We start from the raw sequence: 20,239 nt of genomic DNA on the forward strand, positions 1-20,239 counted from the left end.
CCTAATATCTAATCTAACTCTCCCCCCTTTCAGTTTAAAACCATCACCCCTTGTCGCAGTTTTCTGAGACGTAAGTTTCTTCTCACTTACTTTGCCATTTGAAAAATAGGGAACCAGCAGTGGAAAAGGTAGATTTCTCTGTGAACTGAGGAGTAGGGACAGGTAGTGGATATTCCTCCTAGCCCTCACAAAAGACAGTAATATTTGTGCCACTAACTTGTGATTTTATCACATCTTAATGTATCTTAGGCTTTATGGAATAACACAGTTCCTGGAGAAAAGTGATTACAAGAGGATCTCAGCTACCACTAAAACAAAATGCACTGAAAAAATCATCATGATATACTGTTGAGTTCTCAAAAACTGAAAGCAAAAGAAAATGAGAAGACTTAAAACCACAGTTTGAACTTCAAAGGCCATTTCACAATGTGCAAGGAACTGGGCTCATGATTTTTTAAAACTTGTCGTTTTGTACTACTCCTGTTAATTTTGTTTTATAGGACACTCAGTTACAGGCACAGACTTTTATCATTGGATAATATATTCTCTTAAAGCCTTTACATTCCTGATTTTTGCACCTAAAAATCCTGTGACTTTTCCTTCCTGCCAGCTTCATAAAGATTCTGAGAATCTAGATAATCCCTCTGCCACACAGGCAGCAAGAATATATTCAGCCTGCAGGATTACCGACTGGTGGATAAACTTCTTTGGTAGCTTCACAACATAAGTAAGAGAGAGCTGAAGCTTCAAACACAATTTATTAGACTTCAGTTTGGCTCCTTTCATTTCCCCCCACTTTTTACATATGCTTTGCTTGAGTAATGACTTGGGTTTTCCTGATTTGTTGCCAAAATGACTCAGAAGAGTGACACGATGTCAGGCTTCAGGTGATGGATGAAGTAGAAATGCAGAAAAAAGATACTGAACAGTAAATACTCTGTTAAAGCCCATTAAAATCTGAAAGGTTTCTTGAATATTCACATTCATAGGACAGGTTTTCGATTGATGCATTTCCCATCTCTCTGCGTGCTTGTACATTGTAGGAGTTTGCATGTCAAAATAAGTAGCATTTGATTATGTTAGTGCTTTTTGATAAATTGGTTAATTATAACACAATCCAACAATGATCGGTTTATGAAAAACAAACTAAGAATTCTCTTAGCATAATTTTTCAAAGTGCAATATGCTTCTCATAATGATAAATAATAATGATGAACCTCTGTGTTTAATTTCTTTATTTATACTAATAATTTGATTCTGGAGAGAAAAAAATTTTGTAAAATTTTAAAGATATTCTGGCTGTGTGAGGAGTAGTAAGTGCATGAAATTTGGCCACATTATGCATATCGTATGTGGATTTTTGCATCATAGTTACAATTATGAAAATAATTTTTAAGACTGATTAAGGTGGCACAGGACAAGAAATGTAACTCAGCATATTTTCCATGAGAAAACAACTTTTTAATGTTTGATTTTGGAACATTATAATTTATTAAGGTCATTCCTAATTAAAAAAAATAAAAATCAAACCCAATACACTCAGCACATCTTTTTAATGTCCTATAACAGCACAAAACATTTTATGAATGCCAAAATACAGGAGGATGAGGTAAACACTTTCTGAGAACCATGTCCCGTATCTAAGTAGTATGGTGCGTTGTGGATTATTCCCACAGTAATTTTATTAGTGCAACAGAATTTGAAGTCATCAGTTCACTGACAAGTAAGAAGCAAAATAGCCAAATCTCTGCTTTTTAATGCTTTTTCCTCACCTCAAACAAGAGGAGGAAGGAAAGGAAAAGGGGTAGAGACTGATCATATTCCTATAAACTTTCCATAGAGCTACAACTCATTCACACCTTGTGTTTTAGGAACCTCGTGAATGACAACGAACGGTATCAAGTGAAAATCTTAATGCTTATTCTCTAGGATCCTGCTTTCTTTGACATCGATGAGAAGTGTAAGCTATCACACTGACCATTGATTTTAAAGAAAGCGGGATACAGAAGGTAAGGCCTGTGTCTGTTTATGTGCATGGTTAAGCTTACAGGGATCTAACTCTTTGAGTGCTTAAACAGACTGGAAATGAGTGAAAACTGCAGAGATCTTTCTTTTAACATAAGAGAGCTTATATCTGTAGAAGCTAAGAGATTTATTTTAAGAAGTTTTTCGCTCATATGACATCCTCAATGGCCCTTGCAGGTTTGACTATTTAGTGCCAATGATATCTTTTCCTGCTACTCCTAAAATACCACTTCCCTCCCCTTTCGAAGCGGGACAGGAGGGAGTCCAGACACATGAGAACAAGTGACAGCTGGTATTTCCTCATAACCAGCCAGACAGTCTCTCAAGACTACAGGTGGCAGAACCCTGCTAGATTGGCTCCACCAGACATCTACCGTGTACAGTGACTACCTTTTAAAATGTCCTATTTGAGAACAAAACCTGGCACAACAAAAATTTTAGTTCAATGATTCTGTAACACACTAAACAGAAAGACACAATATTTTGAACTCCTATTTAAACTGAGAGCGAATAAGAACTTTTATTTTTGCTGCTTCACCACAGGAACATCCATAGGACTCGCACGGTCTGAGCATATACATCTTATTCTACTGAATATTGCTAATTTATATGTGAAAAATACATGTGCTATATTCCATCTTGAGGTAGCAGTACTTCCATTTCCAAGTTAACTTATATAATAAAAATCATCTATTTTTCTAAATAGATTCTAAAGATTATGGAACTGCAGGTCTTAGTCAATTTTTATGCCATGAAGCAGCTCTTTGCAATTCAAAAATTCCAAACACCGTGCAATGAAGTTTTTAAGTTGTGAGGCTAAGTCCCAAAGGATCAAATGACAACTGGTGAGATTCTGGAGAAGGGCTTTCTGATCCCTATGCCTTCCCCACCACCTCCCTTTTATGATAAATGAATATGGAGTAAACTGAAAATAGAATTTCCAGAGGCAGACAGTGGGTCCTGACAGTACTGACAAGCCCCAGACAGGCATCATTGACATGGTGAGTTGCGACGAATGCTCAGAGGAAAGGACCTTGTACATGCTTGGAACTCTTGCTGCTGCACTTCGGTAATCTGCAGAGCAACTTTCAAATAACTGGGTTAAACAATAAGGTGTATTGCAGCGCCTTTCTCAGAAGTAGTCAGATTCAAATTCTCATTGGATTTAATCTGGCCTGAGACTTTGGCTTCATGACCGGAAGTGTCAGCATCACATTCGTTCTGGGCTCTTCTCTGTCACGTACATAAGACTCTCCCTTTCTACCCTTTCCAGTGTGAACTGAGGGTACATGGCAGCTACCAAGGTACTCAACAACTCAACATAACAATATCAATTTTCGTATGAGATTACACTCATACATATGAGCGGAGACTAGACCAAGTTGCTGCTTCAGGCTTCTGTATGCCTAGATGTGTGAATCACTAAACAGAATGGGCAAAAAATGGATCTACTGCAATGTTTCATATCCCTTTGCTAGTTCAGGGTGTCAGTGTAATCAGAACTTTAATTAAGTAAGATTTCATGTTTTCTTAAGATTGTGGGTATCTACATGCCTGGTAAAACTTACAAATGACAAAACCAGATTTGAGCTGAAAGTTTTGATTCAAACTGAACTTCAGCTATTGAACGTGAAGATTTGATTCTGTTCAGCTCTGTTGTAAGGATGCCAATGATACCCAGAAAATTTGGAAGATTAATTAAGAATACAATTTCTTTTCAATTATGAATAATGCAAAAGTTTGTTCTTTAATTTTACACCTACTGCAGTTTGCTCATCACTTTATATGACAATGCGTGCATAGCCTTTTTTTTTTTTTAATCTATAATGAATTCCACAAAAGACTATTAATAGTATTAAGAGATAATTCTTCTTAGCAAGATTTGGGTGACATAACTGAACAGATACATGTACTTTCCATGGATAATTAAAATGAAAAGAAAACTTCCTCTTGCGCACGTAAAATGTGATAGGAGAAAGAGCTAACCAAGGTGTTACTGGTAGAAATGTAACATTAGTATGCAATTGCACTTTATGGTTTTCTGTTTATCATTTAAAACAGATTTCCAAAATGTTACAGAATTCTTTCAAGCTTGTTGGAATTTTCTTCCATTAGAAGCTGATGAGGATATATCATAGAATCATAGATCATAGAATCTTCATGGTTGGAAAAGACCTTTGAGATCATCGAGTCCAACCGTACACACAAAAAAAACCCCTACAATCTCTGTCACTAGAGCATGCCCTGAAGTGCCACATCTAGACGTTTCTTAAACACCTCTAGGGATGGTGACTCAACCACCTCTCTGGGCAGGCTGTTCCAGGGCCTGACCACTCTTCTCAGTAAAGTAATTCTTCCTAATATCTAATCTAAACTTCCCCTGCTGCAACTTCAGACCATTTCCTCTGGTCCTGTCATTATTCACCTGGGAGAAGAGGCCAACACCCACCTCTCTCCAAACTCCTTTCAGGTAGTTGTAGAAGGCAATGAGGTCTCCCCTCAGCCTCCTCTTCTCCAAGCTAAACGTGCCCAGCTCCCTCAGCCTCTCCTCATATGACCTGGTCTCCAGACCCCTCACCAGCCTGGTAGCTCTCCTCTGGATACGCTCCAGCACCTCAATGTCCCTCTTGTACAGAGGGGCCCAGAACTGAACACGGTACTCGAGGTGAGGCCTCACCAGTGCCGAGTACAGAGGCACGATCACTGCCCTACTCCTGCTGGCCACGCTATTCCTGATACAAGCCAGAATGCTGTTGGCCTTCTTGGCCACCTGGTCACACTGCTGGCTCATGTTAAGCTGGCCGTCCACCAGCACCCCACGTCCTTCTCTGCTGGGCAGCTTTCCAGCCACTCTTCCCCAAGCCTGTAGCGCTGCTTGGGGTTGTTGTGACCGAAATGCAGAACCAGGCACTTGGACTTATTAAACCTCATACAGTTGGCCTTGGCCCATCGATCCAGCCTGTCCAGGTCCCTCTGGAGAGTCTTCCTACCCTCAAGCAGATCAACACTCCCACCTAGATTGGTGTTGTCTGCAAACTGACTGAGGGTGCACTCAATCCCCTCATCCAGATCATTGATAAAGATATTAAACAAAACTAAGTTAAAGATATTAAAAAAAACATATCCTTATGGCTGTTTTAAAAAAGTTGAATCATTGAATCATAGAATGTGTTGGGTTGGAAGGGACCTTTAAAGGTCATCTAGTCCAACTCCCCTGCAGTAAGCAGGGACATCTTCAACTAGATCAGGTTGCTCAAAGTCTCATCAAGCCTGGCCTTGAATGTCTCCAGGGATATGTCTGCAGAAGTTGACTTTACTTTAAGAAACAAACTACAGAGCTATGAGTTTAATACAAATATTGATTGGGGAAAAAAAAAAAAAGGGCAAATCCACTACTGTTGAGTCTTTAGTTAGCACTGTGTAATTCCTTTTTCCACTTGTACTTTTATATTCAATGTTGGTGCTGAAATTGTTCTGAGGACATAATCTAAGGCACACCATATTGGGCCTCAGACTATTTCCATAAAAACAACACATACTTTAAAAGGTACAAATAGCTAAGCTATTTGCTTCAGTTGTTTGTACATGGCAAATGCCTGTACATAAACAAAGCTTATTGTCTCTGAATATTTGTCAACTGGAATGTAACACCATATGTGAGAAAACTTCTAAGGAAGTGGAAGTAACTGAGAAATAAGTGAGTACAGCTGCATTAACAAACCAAAGCAGAAAAAAGGGGCCATAAAGCAAGGGGGAAAAGAATCAGTAAAATCAGGAAGTAATAAACATACACATTATTTTCTAACTTCCCGCAGAGCTAGCAATATAGGATATACAATATTGGTGATTTATTTTTAATATCTAAAAAAACTTTATTCAGCATTGACTTGAATTTAATTCCTCTCCCTGTCTCAATCTGCTTCAGTATACTGTTACATTTTACATATAACAGCTCTTTTATTGGTACAACCCTTTTCTGCTCACTCTTACACAAAAATCATGGAACTTCAGTAGCACAAAGTAAACCCTGAAAATACAGGAAAAAAATCCTGCTTGGAAAAAACCAAAGTCTTGCCCGGACCTGCTGCATTCCCTATCATATGACTGTTCAATAGCTCACTACTTACTGACAAAAATACTAGCTACAATGGCTCTGATTCACTGTTACGGGAATAGCCAGGGAGACCTGAGGCTGAAAATACCTGAAGAAGCCTTCAGAAAATAAAAAAGACACTCACTCTTCCTACAAAAGAAAAAGCCTTAGGATATTGCATCCAGCTGTTGCGCATCTATTGCAGTGTCGGAGTAGGATGACATAGCTACATTTTTCTTGTGGGATGATTGCATTTCAGACACTTACTGCTTCTGCACGGCTTTTTTTTTATCATTATTCAAAAGTGTAAAACCTTGTTCTAATTATGAAATAGCCTTATAGTGACTGATGATGAGTAACAACTAAAACACCAACAACGATGTTTCTCTCTGTAATTGCAACTCATTTCTAATTGCAAAACCTGCAGTAAGTGAATAACAATACTTTAATGCATGACTGGGTGTAAGTAATCATTCTGGAAACACACAGACTACATTCCTCTCTAGCAGAAGAATATTATTCAAACTATTGGTGGAAGCACTGCTCAAGGTCTGGTTGAAACAGTTTCTCCACTGAAGTCAGGCAAAGGCCCACGAATGTCATTTGAGCCAGGATTTCATCCCAAAGCCTTTAAATAATTACTAACTGGCTGTTTCAAAAACACAGTCAATGTGTATTTGTCTGAGGTCTACAAACTTGATGAAACTTATTTCTGTTCTTGTTTTATAACATGCTGATTCCTACCTGTGAAAAAGCAAGGCAGTTAGGAATGGGTGTGATTTGGGGCATCCCATATATTTATTTCACGGGCACAAGTGAAGGTAAAGAAGGAAGAGCTGTGCTATGCCTAACTCTGTGCCTTTGGAGGATGCTTCAACACATGAAGGTCATTCCCCTGGGACCAGACATTCTTGTATAGCATACAGCAAAGCTTTATCACACAGCACATTTGATCAAACACACCACTTGTTGTGAATGCTATAGAAACCAGTCTAACTCTCCTAAACATGCCCCAGCACGTTATTCTTTCCCAGATTCAGTACTGCCAATAATATCAGCCTTGTGTTGCAAATTCCAGATCCCAGAGACATGGCATCTGCTATTGCTGTTTTCATAGGTAATTATCTAAGCCCCAACACCAGAATGTTAAGGATGTTATTTCGTTCTAGACTAAGCCCCAACACCAGAATGTTAAGGATGTTATTTCGTTCTAGAAATCTGTGTGCTAGTGCTGTAGTAAAGCTGATTCCACTTGGCGGTTTGTTTTTAATGCATGTGCTAATGTGCATAAAAAGAGCTGTTAAGAAAGCTACAAAAGATTAATGAATGAAACCCTCATTTTTGAGGGCATGTATTATGATGTTCCGCTATTTTAAATCTGCAAAAAGAAAAACAAAGTTATTTTTGCCTTTTAAAAGAATGGATTTTTCAAATGTTGCATATACATATATATCTTGGAAAAGACAAAGGGGAATTCATGCCTCTGAACATGTTTTTCTTTAGTAAGTAAATATTCTACAAAGGAGATCTGTAGAATTTTCAGTATTTGTCCTCAGTGAAACTGTTCCATAAAATCCTTCTTGGTATTTGAATAAACTATGTATTTTATAGTGGCTTCTTCACAGCAAAGGAATTGAGATTATTTTTTTTTCCCCTACCAAATACATAAACTTAACGAGCAAGCTTTTTAAAGACAATATCATCTGCCATTCAGCTTACACAATCCAAAGGACTTTGGCTGCTCTGTTTCACCTCAGCGCTCATGTACTGCTGCTTCAGCAGCATTTGAAAATGAAAAGAAGCAATGTGCAAAAATCCTTGAAGGGACTCACCATCTTTTTCAAGACCAAAGTAAAGGCAGAGCTAGCAACATACAACTAGAAAATGTTTTTCTCCTGCGTCTGTTTTTGCAGCTAAGAGTAACCACTTTTGCGAACTAAGCTGAAAAAAACCTAGAAAATGCAGAAGGTACATGACGCCATTTCAAGGAAGCCCTTGGATAGAAATTGCTTTTAGTTCTGTCAATGTCAGTGGAAAATGCCAAAATGCCAAAATACACATCACAGTTGTGCATGACTGTACTAACCAAAAAAGCAGTATGGGCCAAGCTGACTTCCAAGAGCTGCATTGCTTGTGTAAAAACTGGAATTCATTCTTTGGGCTAGGTGCCATTCTATGTCATTGATGCAAACCTGGAGGTCAGCAGAAGCACTATGAATTTACAATGGCATGACTGAAGACAGAATCTTTCCTCTAGCACTTAAGTTTTATGCAGCATAAAATATGTATGGATGCTTGACAACTTTTCCTTTCATTATATACAAAAGTGACTCTCTCCTCTCTCTAAAATAACACTGTCAAACCAAGAGGGACTGCCAGAAACCTGTCACAGATAATAATCTATTTGCCCAGGTTCCTGAATAGCAATGAAAAAGAAGATATTGAGTGTCAGCTCCTGGCACATAAATTAAAGTTCCATGGGTGTAATTAGGTCGTGTTTTCCCCCTCAAAAAAATCATGTTTAATATTACAATGACTTTTAATTATTTTTCTGTAAGTAATTGGCTAGAGGTATTGCGGGACGCCTACCCAAGGATTAGTGATAAATAAGATTAAAAGTTCAAAATAGAAAAATTCCTTACAAACTCAAAGGAGTTTCAAGGACATTTGCACTAGAAAGAGTATTCCTGGTTCAAGTGCTGCAAATGCCCACTTTAAAAGTAAAGAAAATCTCCTGTTTTTCCTTGCGTTTGGAGAAGATGAAGAGGTGAAAAGATAGCACTGGCAATTTTAATTTTCATAGTTGATAGCTTCATCCCACAGTCATTCTGCACAGCATTATGTGGCCCACTGCTTGAAGATTCTGTGCCCTTTTTATCAAACGCTATTACATAGTACATGTAAGCAACAATAATGCACAAAGGGAGGTTCAAGATTTGCAGTGCTCATGGCTGGTCCCTACAGTAACCTGTTTGTGGCCGCACTATACAGCACATGGAGGCATCTCTGGATCAATACACACTCTCTGGGGGTTCATCTTGTTATCTTGTTGACCCACATGCCCACACTGTGTAAGCCACGTGCAACAATAACTTGTTTCATGCCTGTCATATGGATATTGTTACATGACCATGGCTTCAGCAACCTTGTCACAAGAGTTTGGCTCTCATCCTGACCCCACACGTCCTTCTTTGGGTCTGAGATACATTGGTAATGTTATGATTTAAGAATGGATATCTCTTCACAAAGTGATGAGTAGTAAGAGGGTTGTCGTGTGAGAGTTGCACTTTTTAGACAATGAAAGCCAGAATATGCTGTGTGCACCTAAGTGTCAGGGGCATGAGAGTCTGTAAGGGGTCAAACCCTTGCGGAAAAGTGCTGTAGGACAAGCCAGGCTGACAGAGTAAGAGCCGATATTTTGTCCGTACTGTCTACTGTAATCATCTCTGGACCAGTCTAACCACTGAACTATTCCTGGATCTCAGTGATGATGGTGAGGAAATTATCGATCCCAATGAAAGATGATATCCTAGGAGTGATACAGCCTGTTTCCAGAGGGGACAGTCAGAGCAGCGGGACCTTGGGCTGAAATAAGGAGTTATCTGAGAGTGTAGAGTCACCTACTGTCTGCCCTGACTCTCTTGAACCCATTCAAATAGTTCTACTGTATTAACCAAATGCCGAAGCTCTGCGATCTTCCTGCATGTCTTAGTTGGCAAATCAGCTGTGTAAACTCTCTGACTGATATAGACTATATGCACAGTGGTACATATACGTATGTACAGTGGCTATAACTTCTACTATCAAATAAAAAGTGTGTCCATTCTTTTTACTCTCTACTACTCCACTTACTCATAGCCATTTACAAAATATCATAGCTGCCACACTAAATAGGCGGTAGAAGTATCTTTAAGTTATTAAATTATCAATTATCAATTTAATAACTTAATACGCTAGATAATCATACGCTGGATTATCACAAGATGTACTCAGCCACGTATCTTCTCTATGAAATAGCAGTGAAGTAAAAAAACAGACTTCAAATAGTTTTTCTACATTTTCTCACTAGTTTCCAGTAAAAATTAAATCTGCTACAAGGTGAACTGAAAAGCTAACATAGCATAAGGTGCAAACGCATATTTGAAGGGTACATCTCATCCTGTCATTAACAAAAAAATGGTCTTTTACAAAATTAAGAAGTTTAAGCCAATAGTGCTGGATGGTATTTATGTTGGTGCTTACAGTATCGGCTGACATTATTGTGATGTTACTGTCTGTCATCTATGTTCAGCATGGGTGCATGAGACCCGGAAACGGGCTTTCTCAAAGAGTCACTTTTATGGAAGAGGAGGCAGAGATGGCAAACTAGTGAACTGGGGGAAAGGACATAATATTTCTGATATCCAGTCTTTCAGATATTAGAAAACATTTCCTCCATCTCCCTTTATATAATATGAATACTCAATGGTATCCTGAGAATACTGCTGTCAGGTTGTGCATAAACACAACAAATACAACCACCGATCCTGTCTCTACCATATCCTTTTGTTTATTTCTTTATTACTACTCTAAAGGAAAAATAATAATTGAAAAGCCACATTCACCTCAATCAGCACACGTAAGTCCTGTAGACCGTAAAACACAAACAAAAGTATATTTTGCCATGACCTTTCCGACATTAACTTCTTACTGATCCAAAAGGTAATGCTGATTTTAACTAAGCATCCTTGGCTTGCTAAACCAATCTTTAGAGAGGTGTCTCTTCATGCTGTTTTGTAATCAACAAAAATATGCAGAGGACCCACTTAAGTAAAAACCTATGTTCTTCTGGTAACTGCGAAATATTGGGCACCCCTGCAGCAGTCAGTGCTAAAGGGCTTATCTTTCACCCATCAAAATTGAAAGCAAACTTTTCACTGACTTGACTAGATTCTGCTTCCCGTCAATCTCGTGGAATTAAAAAACAACTAGAAATGTACATTTCCAACTAGTTCTGTCCACCTCTACTCACATAATTTGCGTTCCTTTTAGTAGATAGTCAAAATTACCATTTAACTATTGACTATTGCACTTTTTTCCTGAATGAAATTCAGTGCAACACAGGGACTTCTCAAACAGTAGTTTAAAAAGCCTTGTTTTGTATTTCAGTGCTAAAATAACTCCGTTCTACAGCCCTGAGGGAAATGAGGCCGAAACAAGTAAACTGAACTTCAGCCTCCTATATAAATTTAGAAATCCTGTCAGTGAGGACAGCTTGCTTTCTTGATTCTCAGGTTCTTCCACGCTTGCAAGGCACCAGTGCAACCAACGGAGTTACCTTACTCTCAGTGAAGTATCTGATAATGGTACCACCTATGTTTTAGAATGCACAGCTTGTGCTTCGTAGGCAACTCTCCAGTGAAAATCAGCGACTGATGAAGCAGAATTCACAAAAACCTGAACTAAACTCATCAGTTTTCTTAGATTAAAAAGTCTGCAATCGAGAACTCTATTTCTTGCTCTGAGTGGTTTGAGAGCCTCCTGTACCGAGATGCAAAACCAGACTACAAGAAAAACACGCAGAAAAAAGAATAATAACTACTACAAGCATGTCTGTTTCTCAGTTCTGTGGAATTCCAAAACACAAATGCCTGTTCGTGTACCTGCATTCACTGCTTAAAGTCATTAGCCAAAAATAAACATACATACAGAAGCAGAGAGACAAACCTGGCTATCTGAGAAGAAAATATTTCTCTAATATTCAGGCTCTTCTGATGCTAAGTCATCATGCTGTCTTTTGTGGACAGAATTCATGTCTCTCATGTCAATCACGCTGACAAGTGCCTCACGGGCATCTGCCTCCACTTACTAACATTCAGTGTATAACCTAGTATCAGTAATATGGAAAAGACCTGGTGGGAAATGTTATCTTCCTACCAGAAGTGCACTTTTGCTCTGTCTACACACATTCCCTATTTAAACCTTCATTTAGCAACAGAGGCAAAAATACTTCTCAATTCCCACGTAAAACGCCCCTGGGAATTGTCACGGGAAGAGTACCACTTTAGATCTGTCAGACAGAGACATTTTATTACCTGAAGGATGTTATCTTAACCCGAGGTCTAAAATATAAATGAACTGCGATTCAGATGACTTGAGATGTAGCAGAAAGACAGAAGGGTGGAAAGCTTCCCCAAGAGATTCCACGGGGAAAAGTCTGATTTATTTAATACGGATAAATATGACAAAAAGGTATTCATATCCCAAGCTTTAATAAGTTTATGGTTGACAGGAGGAACTGAAGAGAGCCTTGAGCAGCAGCTAATAAACAGAGCAGGTTGTTAACTAGGAGAGTTGGAAGAGGAAAAAAGGTGCTCCAAGCAGATGAATTCAATTTAGTGGCAGAAGATTTCAGACATGGAAAACCTCTCTGTTAAGATATTGTGGGCCAAGGGAGATTATTTCCTTTTTCAGTGACTTATCATTTTTATTGTGGGGTAAAATCCAAGGGATCTTCATAGAGCCTCTAGTATTTAAGTTGAGCAGAGAATGTTTAGATATGAAAGGTCAGAGCTGTCTATGAAAAGACAACAAGCGGGAAAGTAAACAGAGGATAAATCAAGAGATTATTTTAGAATCTGCTGCCGTGAAAACTTTGCCTTTTCTCAAGAGGCAGAGAAGTTCATTTCTATATTGAAACAGGGATTCAGGGTTTGCTATTAAAAACATCGGAAAGCCATTAGATGATTCCTTCAGGAGAGTTATTTTGAATGTTAGTATTGCTTCTTCAAGCAAAGCAACAGCCTTCATGTTTTTTAATGGGTTACCAATTTTTCCCCATATTGAAAGCTTCAGAAAAGTTTGGGTTTGTTAGGAAGGATTTTGGGTTAAGTTCATCAAGGAGACAGATATAACTAAGTGGAAGAAAAGGAGGCAATTGTGACGCTGTTTGTGTCTTAACCCTGAACTGAACAGCATTTGCATGGTAAAAGTTTCATAACAGTTTTTCTGACAGACATGTGGGAGTATGACATTTTCCAGCTGTTGATTTCTTCTGTGATCCAGAAAGAAGACATTAGCTTGCAAAGCTCATATACAAACACAACTTCATCAACAATTTATTCTCCTAATTGCAAGACCACAAATTTTGAGTGTGTTCTTAGGGTAAAGAGGTAGCATATACGAAAATTAAATGACTTTTAAAACTGTAGCAGAGTATCAGAATTCTTCGGTATGCAAAACTACATTGGAAATCTGCTTTTAAAAAGTTTTTAAAGAAAGCAAGAACCCCTCTTTCTTCCATCTTCTCAGCCTAGCATTGCTACCATCAATCCCTTGGGTAAACCCAGCAATTTCCAGGAAGTCTGCGTGAATCCCAGGCCATGATGCCAAAAGCAGAATTTAGTCCAAAAACAGATGGAGCAGTAAAGATAAATCTCTTGAATGCTTTCTGAGATTCCTATTATTAATCCCTATGCTGGACATACACAAGTGTGAAGATATTAATCATAGTTTACTCTGCAGAGAAAAAGTCAATAGGATGTTTAACTCTTGATTTATACACAAGCTTTAAGAATTTCACCTGTGTAATTCTGCACAGTCGGTAGCTTATTTCTTCTAATTAAATCTTTATTTCAGCTCTCAGTAGGCCTGATTTTCCTCTTACTAACAGCAAGTTTATTAATATAACTCTCATCAATCAAATGGTGGTAGTGTCTAAATAAGATTAATGTAAGAAAAAGCAAAATCAAGGCCATTGACTTTGTATGAGAGTTTTGCCAGTTTGTTCACAGCTTATGTGTCCTTACTGGAGGACACATAACAGAATGCTGGGCAGGGCAGGGAAGGAATTTTTTATTGTTTAGGGACCTGTTTTGAAGGAACAACTGGAAAGATGATGAAAAAAGGAAAAAAATTTGCTCAGTAAGCAAAATCAGGCGGTAGGTATAACCACAAGGACTAATCATCTTTGTCCCTTTCACATGTACTACAAACTGAAAGCTAAACTGCATATTAACATAAGATAATCTGTTACACTCAAAATTGTGTTATGGGCAAAAGTGTGTACACCTTATTGACATAGTAAAAAATTTATTACTGTTTTTTACCAGATCTTTTTTGGCTCTACCATTCACCAAGCTGAAGCCCAGAACAGGTCAGGGACTAGTAGTTCGGCCATCAGCAAGCCACAGCCAGGTCAATAAGAACCTGAGATTCTCCTTTGCCAGGTCAGCACAAAGTTTGCTGCCTTTTACTAGTAACACAAAAATCGTACGTACTGGACTACAATATATGTAACCATCCCTGATTCTTTTCAGCACATATAAAATAAATACAAAATTTTCAAAATACAGACACATTTCAATGCTTTAATCAGATGTGTAGAGATGAGGCAGAGGTTTGAAAGTGACTGAAGGCATGAAAGGAGCAGCAAGATAAACAGTATCTAACATCATCAAAGACGGAAATAAAATGCATTTTTGCAAAACATGAAGTGATCTACAGAAAGTTATCTAGGAACTGCTAATGGTAACATCAACTACCTCTGATTTTTTAAAAGTCGCAACAATAGAATGAAAGAGGGAATTAAGGCATGACAGACAGTAGGAATGGCTCATACTTAGGCTGAACATAATTTTGAACTCCCAACAACGAGTGAAGAAGCTTCAGATATACAAAAACATTTTAATAATTAAAAAAAATTATTTTTATTTTAAACATTCCAATAAAGTACTAGGATGACTTATCGTTCCAATAAAGATGAAGAGGATTGATCGAAAAACTGAAAGAACTTCAAGGTGATTTGAATATAGTGAAATCTCCCGTGGGCGGGACATGCAGTTAAAGAAATGAAGGACCAGTTAAGTGCCTTTTGGAACACCAAAGGTTAACATTGAATAAGACCTAAGAGCTCCTACTGTGATCTGCTAACGCTGTGAAAAAATTATCCCTGATGAAAACAGAACAGACAACTGACGAGAGCAGGGAAGGATCTCTGGGAGACAAAGACAACTGCTAAGAACAGACCGCCTGATGGCGGCTCTCCATTTCTGTGATTTTAAATGCAAAGCAATGTCTGCTTCATGATTCCCATGAATTGCCTACTATTGATCCAAATGTTTTTACACAGCACGCTATGTAAACCTCTCATAGTGCCTGTATTTACACCGAAGTTAAACTTTTTGCATTCATGCTTTCTATTTGACGGCCTTAGAGTATTGTATCTCTTCATTCACTATATAAATTGTAGAACTGATTGGCATAAAAAACAATGTACGAGACTATTTCTGGTTTCTCATATTAGTAGTAGCTCTCACTCTTCTTAAACAATCAATTGGCTGCTTGCTCATTATTTGATATTCTTGCCTCTAAACCTTCCAGCTGGCTACAAAACTTTTTACAATCATCTCCTGCAAACTATTCACCTTACTGACTCTATAAGTGAGTAGTAAACACAGGTCTGTATACTATATGGGACTAGAAGTGCAGCTCATCTAACTATACCTTCTATGCATCATTTCATTTTTATTTTTGTGAAGTGTCATCTAAAATATTTAAAACTGCAGCTGCCTTTCTCTCCTTAAACAACATGCTCAAGTGAATCAGGTACGAAAGTACCATCAAGTCGACAAGAAAATCTTTTTCATGTGCTGTCTGATCCCTTCCAGGCATCGCAAAGCACTTCATAAAGTAGTTCAATAAGGAGGTCTGCAGTGCCCAGCTGCCAGTGAGAAAGGTGGGAATTTAACTGTAATTGATAGATTGGAAGGCCGGGCTCTCCTGTTTATCTGAACTCCACTCAGGCGAAGTTAGAGATTCCTGAGTCAGTGCACGCAGCTTTAAGATGTTTAAGGAATATTATGACCCTGAAAATCAGACAAACCAGAACTCTGTTCCACACCAGTATCTTTAGTGCAGAGATGTGCAGGAACAAACTCTGTCACCTGCACGTGGGCAATACCGGTCTTTCACGTAATTCCTGCCAGTCACTTCAACTACTATTTCTGTAGCCAGCATTAGACTATGCCCCAGAATGAACTGCTGATGTCCCCGTGTTAACTTGGAAAGCTGACATTAAAAGCTGCTAATGAAAGTAAATTAGTAAATTATGAGAGGCGCATAGAATAAAGACCAAAAGACTTTAGTTTCCTCCAGTGAAAATACGCCATTACAGGTGACAGATATAAGTACAGCAAAGCTATGAAATACAAAACACACCTGCGTTAGGCCACGGTTTTAGTTAGCCTCATTCTTTGTGATAACCATGAGGTGTTCCTCCCAGTAGACAGAAGTCTAATTATTCATACCCTACACAGGTGGTTACATAGAAAGCCGCACACTTGACTACAGAAAATTCTGCTTTGCCAGTTGTAAGTAAAAAGAAACAGTGGAAAAATGTGTGCATCTTGCGTTTGTGGCAAATTGGTGAAATTTTTATTTCTCATAATATTTGGTTAATCAGCCCTGAAATTTTCCTTGGACCAAAAAGGTACAAGGAAGCTCATGAATAAGTATCACGGGTCGCCACTTCTTTCTGTAAACTGGGATTTGTGGTAGGCAGAGCTAAGGAGGAAAGAATGAGAGTGATAATTCCATGTGTTTCCTATTTATGATGCACTAGCACCACGCACTAGCACCTTAACAAAACATTCTTGTTCAAGACCATACTGTATTACCAGAACATTACTTGTGTGTATTTATATTACAAAGGCAATGCAATGCTAACTTGTAATCTATGGTATTGATGTTTTGTGCTAAAAAAATTTTTAATGATGGAAAGAGATACGATGTATTTTTCATTAAAACATTTTCATTTTACATAACAGGAAAATTCTGATTTTTAGTTATTATTATTCATATTTTGTTCAGTCCTATCTTTAAAATAATTAATTTCATTTCATGCTTAGCTCTATTTCATTAATGGTGTGAAAAGAGAAAACTAGCAAAAATGTTCACTTGCCAAATGAAATGTTACTTTCCTATTTGATGTATGTTTTCTCATTAAAAAGGGCTTTTTTTTTTTCCTTTTTTTTTAAATTTCCTGAAGTTCCTGTTTATATGACTACATGGACAATATATTTTCAAATAGAAATCAAATAGAAGACTAGACATAAAACCCACAATCAATTCCTTCAGAGCTATACCAGTATATAAATCCTGTTGAAGAAGACTGAAATACCTCCACCATGAAATTAAGAAAAAATAGCAACCACAGATCATTTCAGGCCAAAAGAGTCCTCTCCTTTTTTTTTGGCTAAGAAACCACACAACCACTGACTCATTGACCACCTACCCAAATGATAACACCTACTTAAAAGAGAACAATGGACGAAGAAGACAGTCTGAGTACTAATTTACATAGGAAGTGAAGAAACCTTGACCAATCAGTGAAGAGAGTAACAATGAATATGTATTAATTAATAGAATATGTAATAATCAGTGTATAAAAAGGGAAATTTTTGAAAATAAGGTGTGCTCCCTTGGAACAAGCACCCCATTTCTGTGCATTAATGGAATAAATTTGGAAATACCTCTGCTATGTGTGTTATTGGCTTGCACACTGGGTAAAGAACCCAGATTTGGGACAACACCCCCCCCTTCTGAAACCAAATATTTTTGCAGAGAAGACTGCAAGACAGATTGAAGAAAGAAAAAAAGAAGTGATGCTGCCTCACAGATAAGGAGTGATATGTTTTCTGGGTTTAATGACAGAATATTTGTGTCTTCTTTTTTAATCTAACAACTATTTCAATATTCTTCTACCTCTTCCTCAATTAAACACACAATAAAGAATTTAATAGAGTTGCCATTTAAATTTCAATTTTTGTAAAACAGTTGTTCTCATTTTTAGGTCCATGATGCTTTTAAACAACACCAACAAAAATGATACCAATTTAAAAAAAAACACTTACCTGATGAGATGTCTATTCGGTTCTTCTTCACTAGGGTGACATTGATATGGACGCTGACTTTGCCCTCATTTATGTCAATCTCAACATTTCCCAGGTCATCTGCAAAGTTGCTGAAGACAAGAAGTCCATTGGGGTTCCACGTTCGGAAAAGGAAACTGACTGAAAACAGATCCTGGCTTGGACGACCAGGAACCTCAAGGTAACTGGTGGCATTGAAAAAGACAGGCACTGTATGTGGCTCCACACAAGAAAAACTTAAATTTCCCTAAGTAAAACACAAAGAAAGCAAAAGCATAAACAAATGGGAAGATTCCATTAAACTCATAACTATCTCTAAAAAGTGTTCTAGGTTTCATTCAACCTAGAGACTACTGTGATCAATGCAAGTTGCATACAAAAATGTGTAATTAATATTATCACTATTGTTACTATTACAATGTTGTTGCTGATGCTTCTGTTTTGCCTAGAAGTGGCTCCATTGTATTTTTTACTTTACATACACACAATAAGAGGCAGTCTTTGCCCTGAAGAGTTATCATCTAACTAAGATAAAGCTTAGACAGAAGCATTAATATTCCCAGTTCAAAGATGAAGAAATGAATCACAGAGAAAATTGGGATTGTTCGTGGTCACCAAAGAAGCCTATAATGGAGCAGTAAATTCATCCTTTTATAAAAATGAAATACAGCTTTTCAAATACCCTTATATCAATGTGTCAGTCAATACAATATATGAGGTTGTGAAAGAAGGATGTGTAACACCTCATGAAGAGCTAAGCCTCTCTGTTAAGTTTTCTGACAAATAATACTAAATAAGCTAATCTTTCATTTCATGAACCAGAAAGATTTGGAGTAGGTGATCATGAACAATGCCTAATATTTGTAGTCAATAATTTTCTCTGTAAAAGAAGATGCAGTTTCACACTGTAAAACTTTATTCTTTGGGAAACTGACAAAAAATCTAGTCAACTTTTTATTGATTTCCAAGGCTTTAAAATGTATCTGTAAACAAGACTAGAATTAGGGACATGAATTTTTCGCTCTGGTTCTCGTGTCATTTCTCATGAAAGACCACAATGGTAGAATATATTACCATTTTTTTTTCCTTAGAAATCATAAATAATTTGTAGCAATCTCTGTCCAGAATTGACTTTTTAATGCATGAATGCAAATATAGCAGGAAAACTTTCTCTGCTGAAGAATTCCTCTAACATGTGGCAAAGTGGATCCTGTTCTATGGTTAGGTTTTCTGATCCATTGTGGCAGATGGATACTCTTTGGCAATTTCAGTACAATTTGGGAAGGAAGAATTTTAGCTGATGCACTATGGAAATTATTACTGTGATCAAGATAGCAATTCCTTTTATACTTATTTGTACATTAAAAAAAATAATATTAAGGGTTGAACAACATTTTGGAGGTACCTAGATGTTTAGAGTTGAGGTTCACCTAAGCGCTGGCCAGAATCCCAATAGCAGTCAGTCATTATCTCATAAATATTTTTAAACTCCGTATTAACAGCTTCCTGATATAAGCTGTTATGTCACGTTTTTGTATTCATAGTGTATTAATGCATCTGAAAGTTCATTTTGAGGGAAGTTAGAGAATTTGGAAGCAAGATAGGAACCTTTGTGTCTGAAAATGCGTGGGAGGAAAGGTCTAAGTAAATTTTTTTTAGAAGTAATTATTTTCAATTGGAGATGGGTCAGATGATGTCAGTAAGGAAGCAAGATTTAGCACTCAATTACCGATGTCCAAACCCGCCACTTTTTCAAAGAACAACACATCAGAAAACACCTTATCTGTGTCATAGCAAGATACCACCTGTGTGGCAGATTCAGTTTCTCAAATAGTATTTCCATGGCAAAACTAAATGAGCTCTCAGACACATTCTTTGATTACTCTGCATAACCACCTCTTTTTCCTACAGAGCATCAGAAGTTATACTGCCACACAGTCTACCTATAAAGGCCAGTAGAACTAGTAGCAACTGGACTATGAGGTTGGCAGCCTCCATCATCAATTAAGAAACACTGATGTTTCTAATGATCTGAACTAGTGAAGAGATTTCTCTATGCCCATCTCCTAAAAAATTTGTTCCTATCTTTATGACAAAATCTCAGCATTACAATCCACGTTCTTTTCATACACCCACGTTGCATGGACAACAAAAAATATCCAAGGATTTAGTAAAACAATTAGGAACTATAGGAAGCTTTTAAATTACAGTG

General features: G+C 37.6%; 1 protein-coding gene across 1 annotated transcript in view; it reads right to left on the reverse strand.

Annotated features, from left to right (window-relative positions):
* Positions 1–20,239, reverse strand: part of CNTNAP2 (contactin associated protein 2) — a 1,192,916-nt gene that overhangs the window by 579,961 nt on the left and 592,716 nt on the right. The window contains exon 8 of the mRNA XM_054190578.1: positions 18,010–18,274. Coding sequence (XP_054046553.1) covers positions 18,010–18,274 — 265 coding nt within the window. The remainder of the gene's footprint in view (positions 1–18,009; positions 18,275–20,239) is intronic.

Source organism: Rissa tridactyla, chromosome 2 (assembly GCF_028500815.1).
Source record: "Rissa tridactyla isolate bRisTri1 chromosome 2, bRisTri1.patW.cur.20221130, whole genome shotgun sequence".
NCBI classification, from domain to species: Eukaryota; Metazoa; Chordata; class Aves; order Charadriiformes; family Laridae; genus Rissa; species Rissa tridactyla.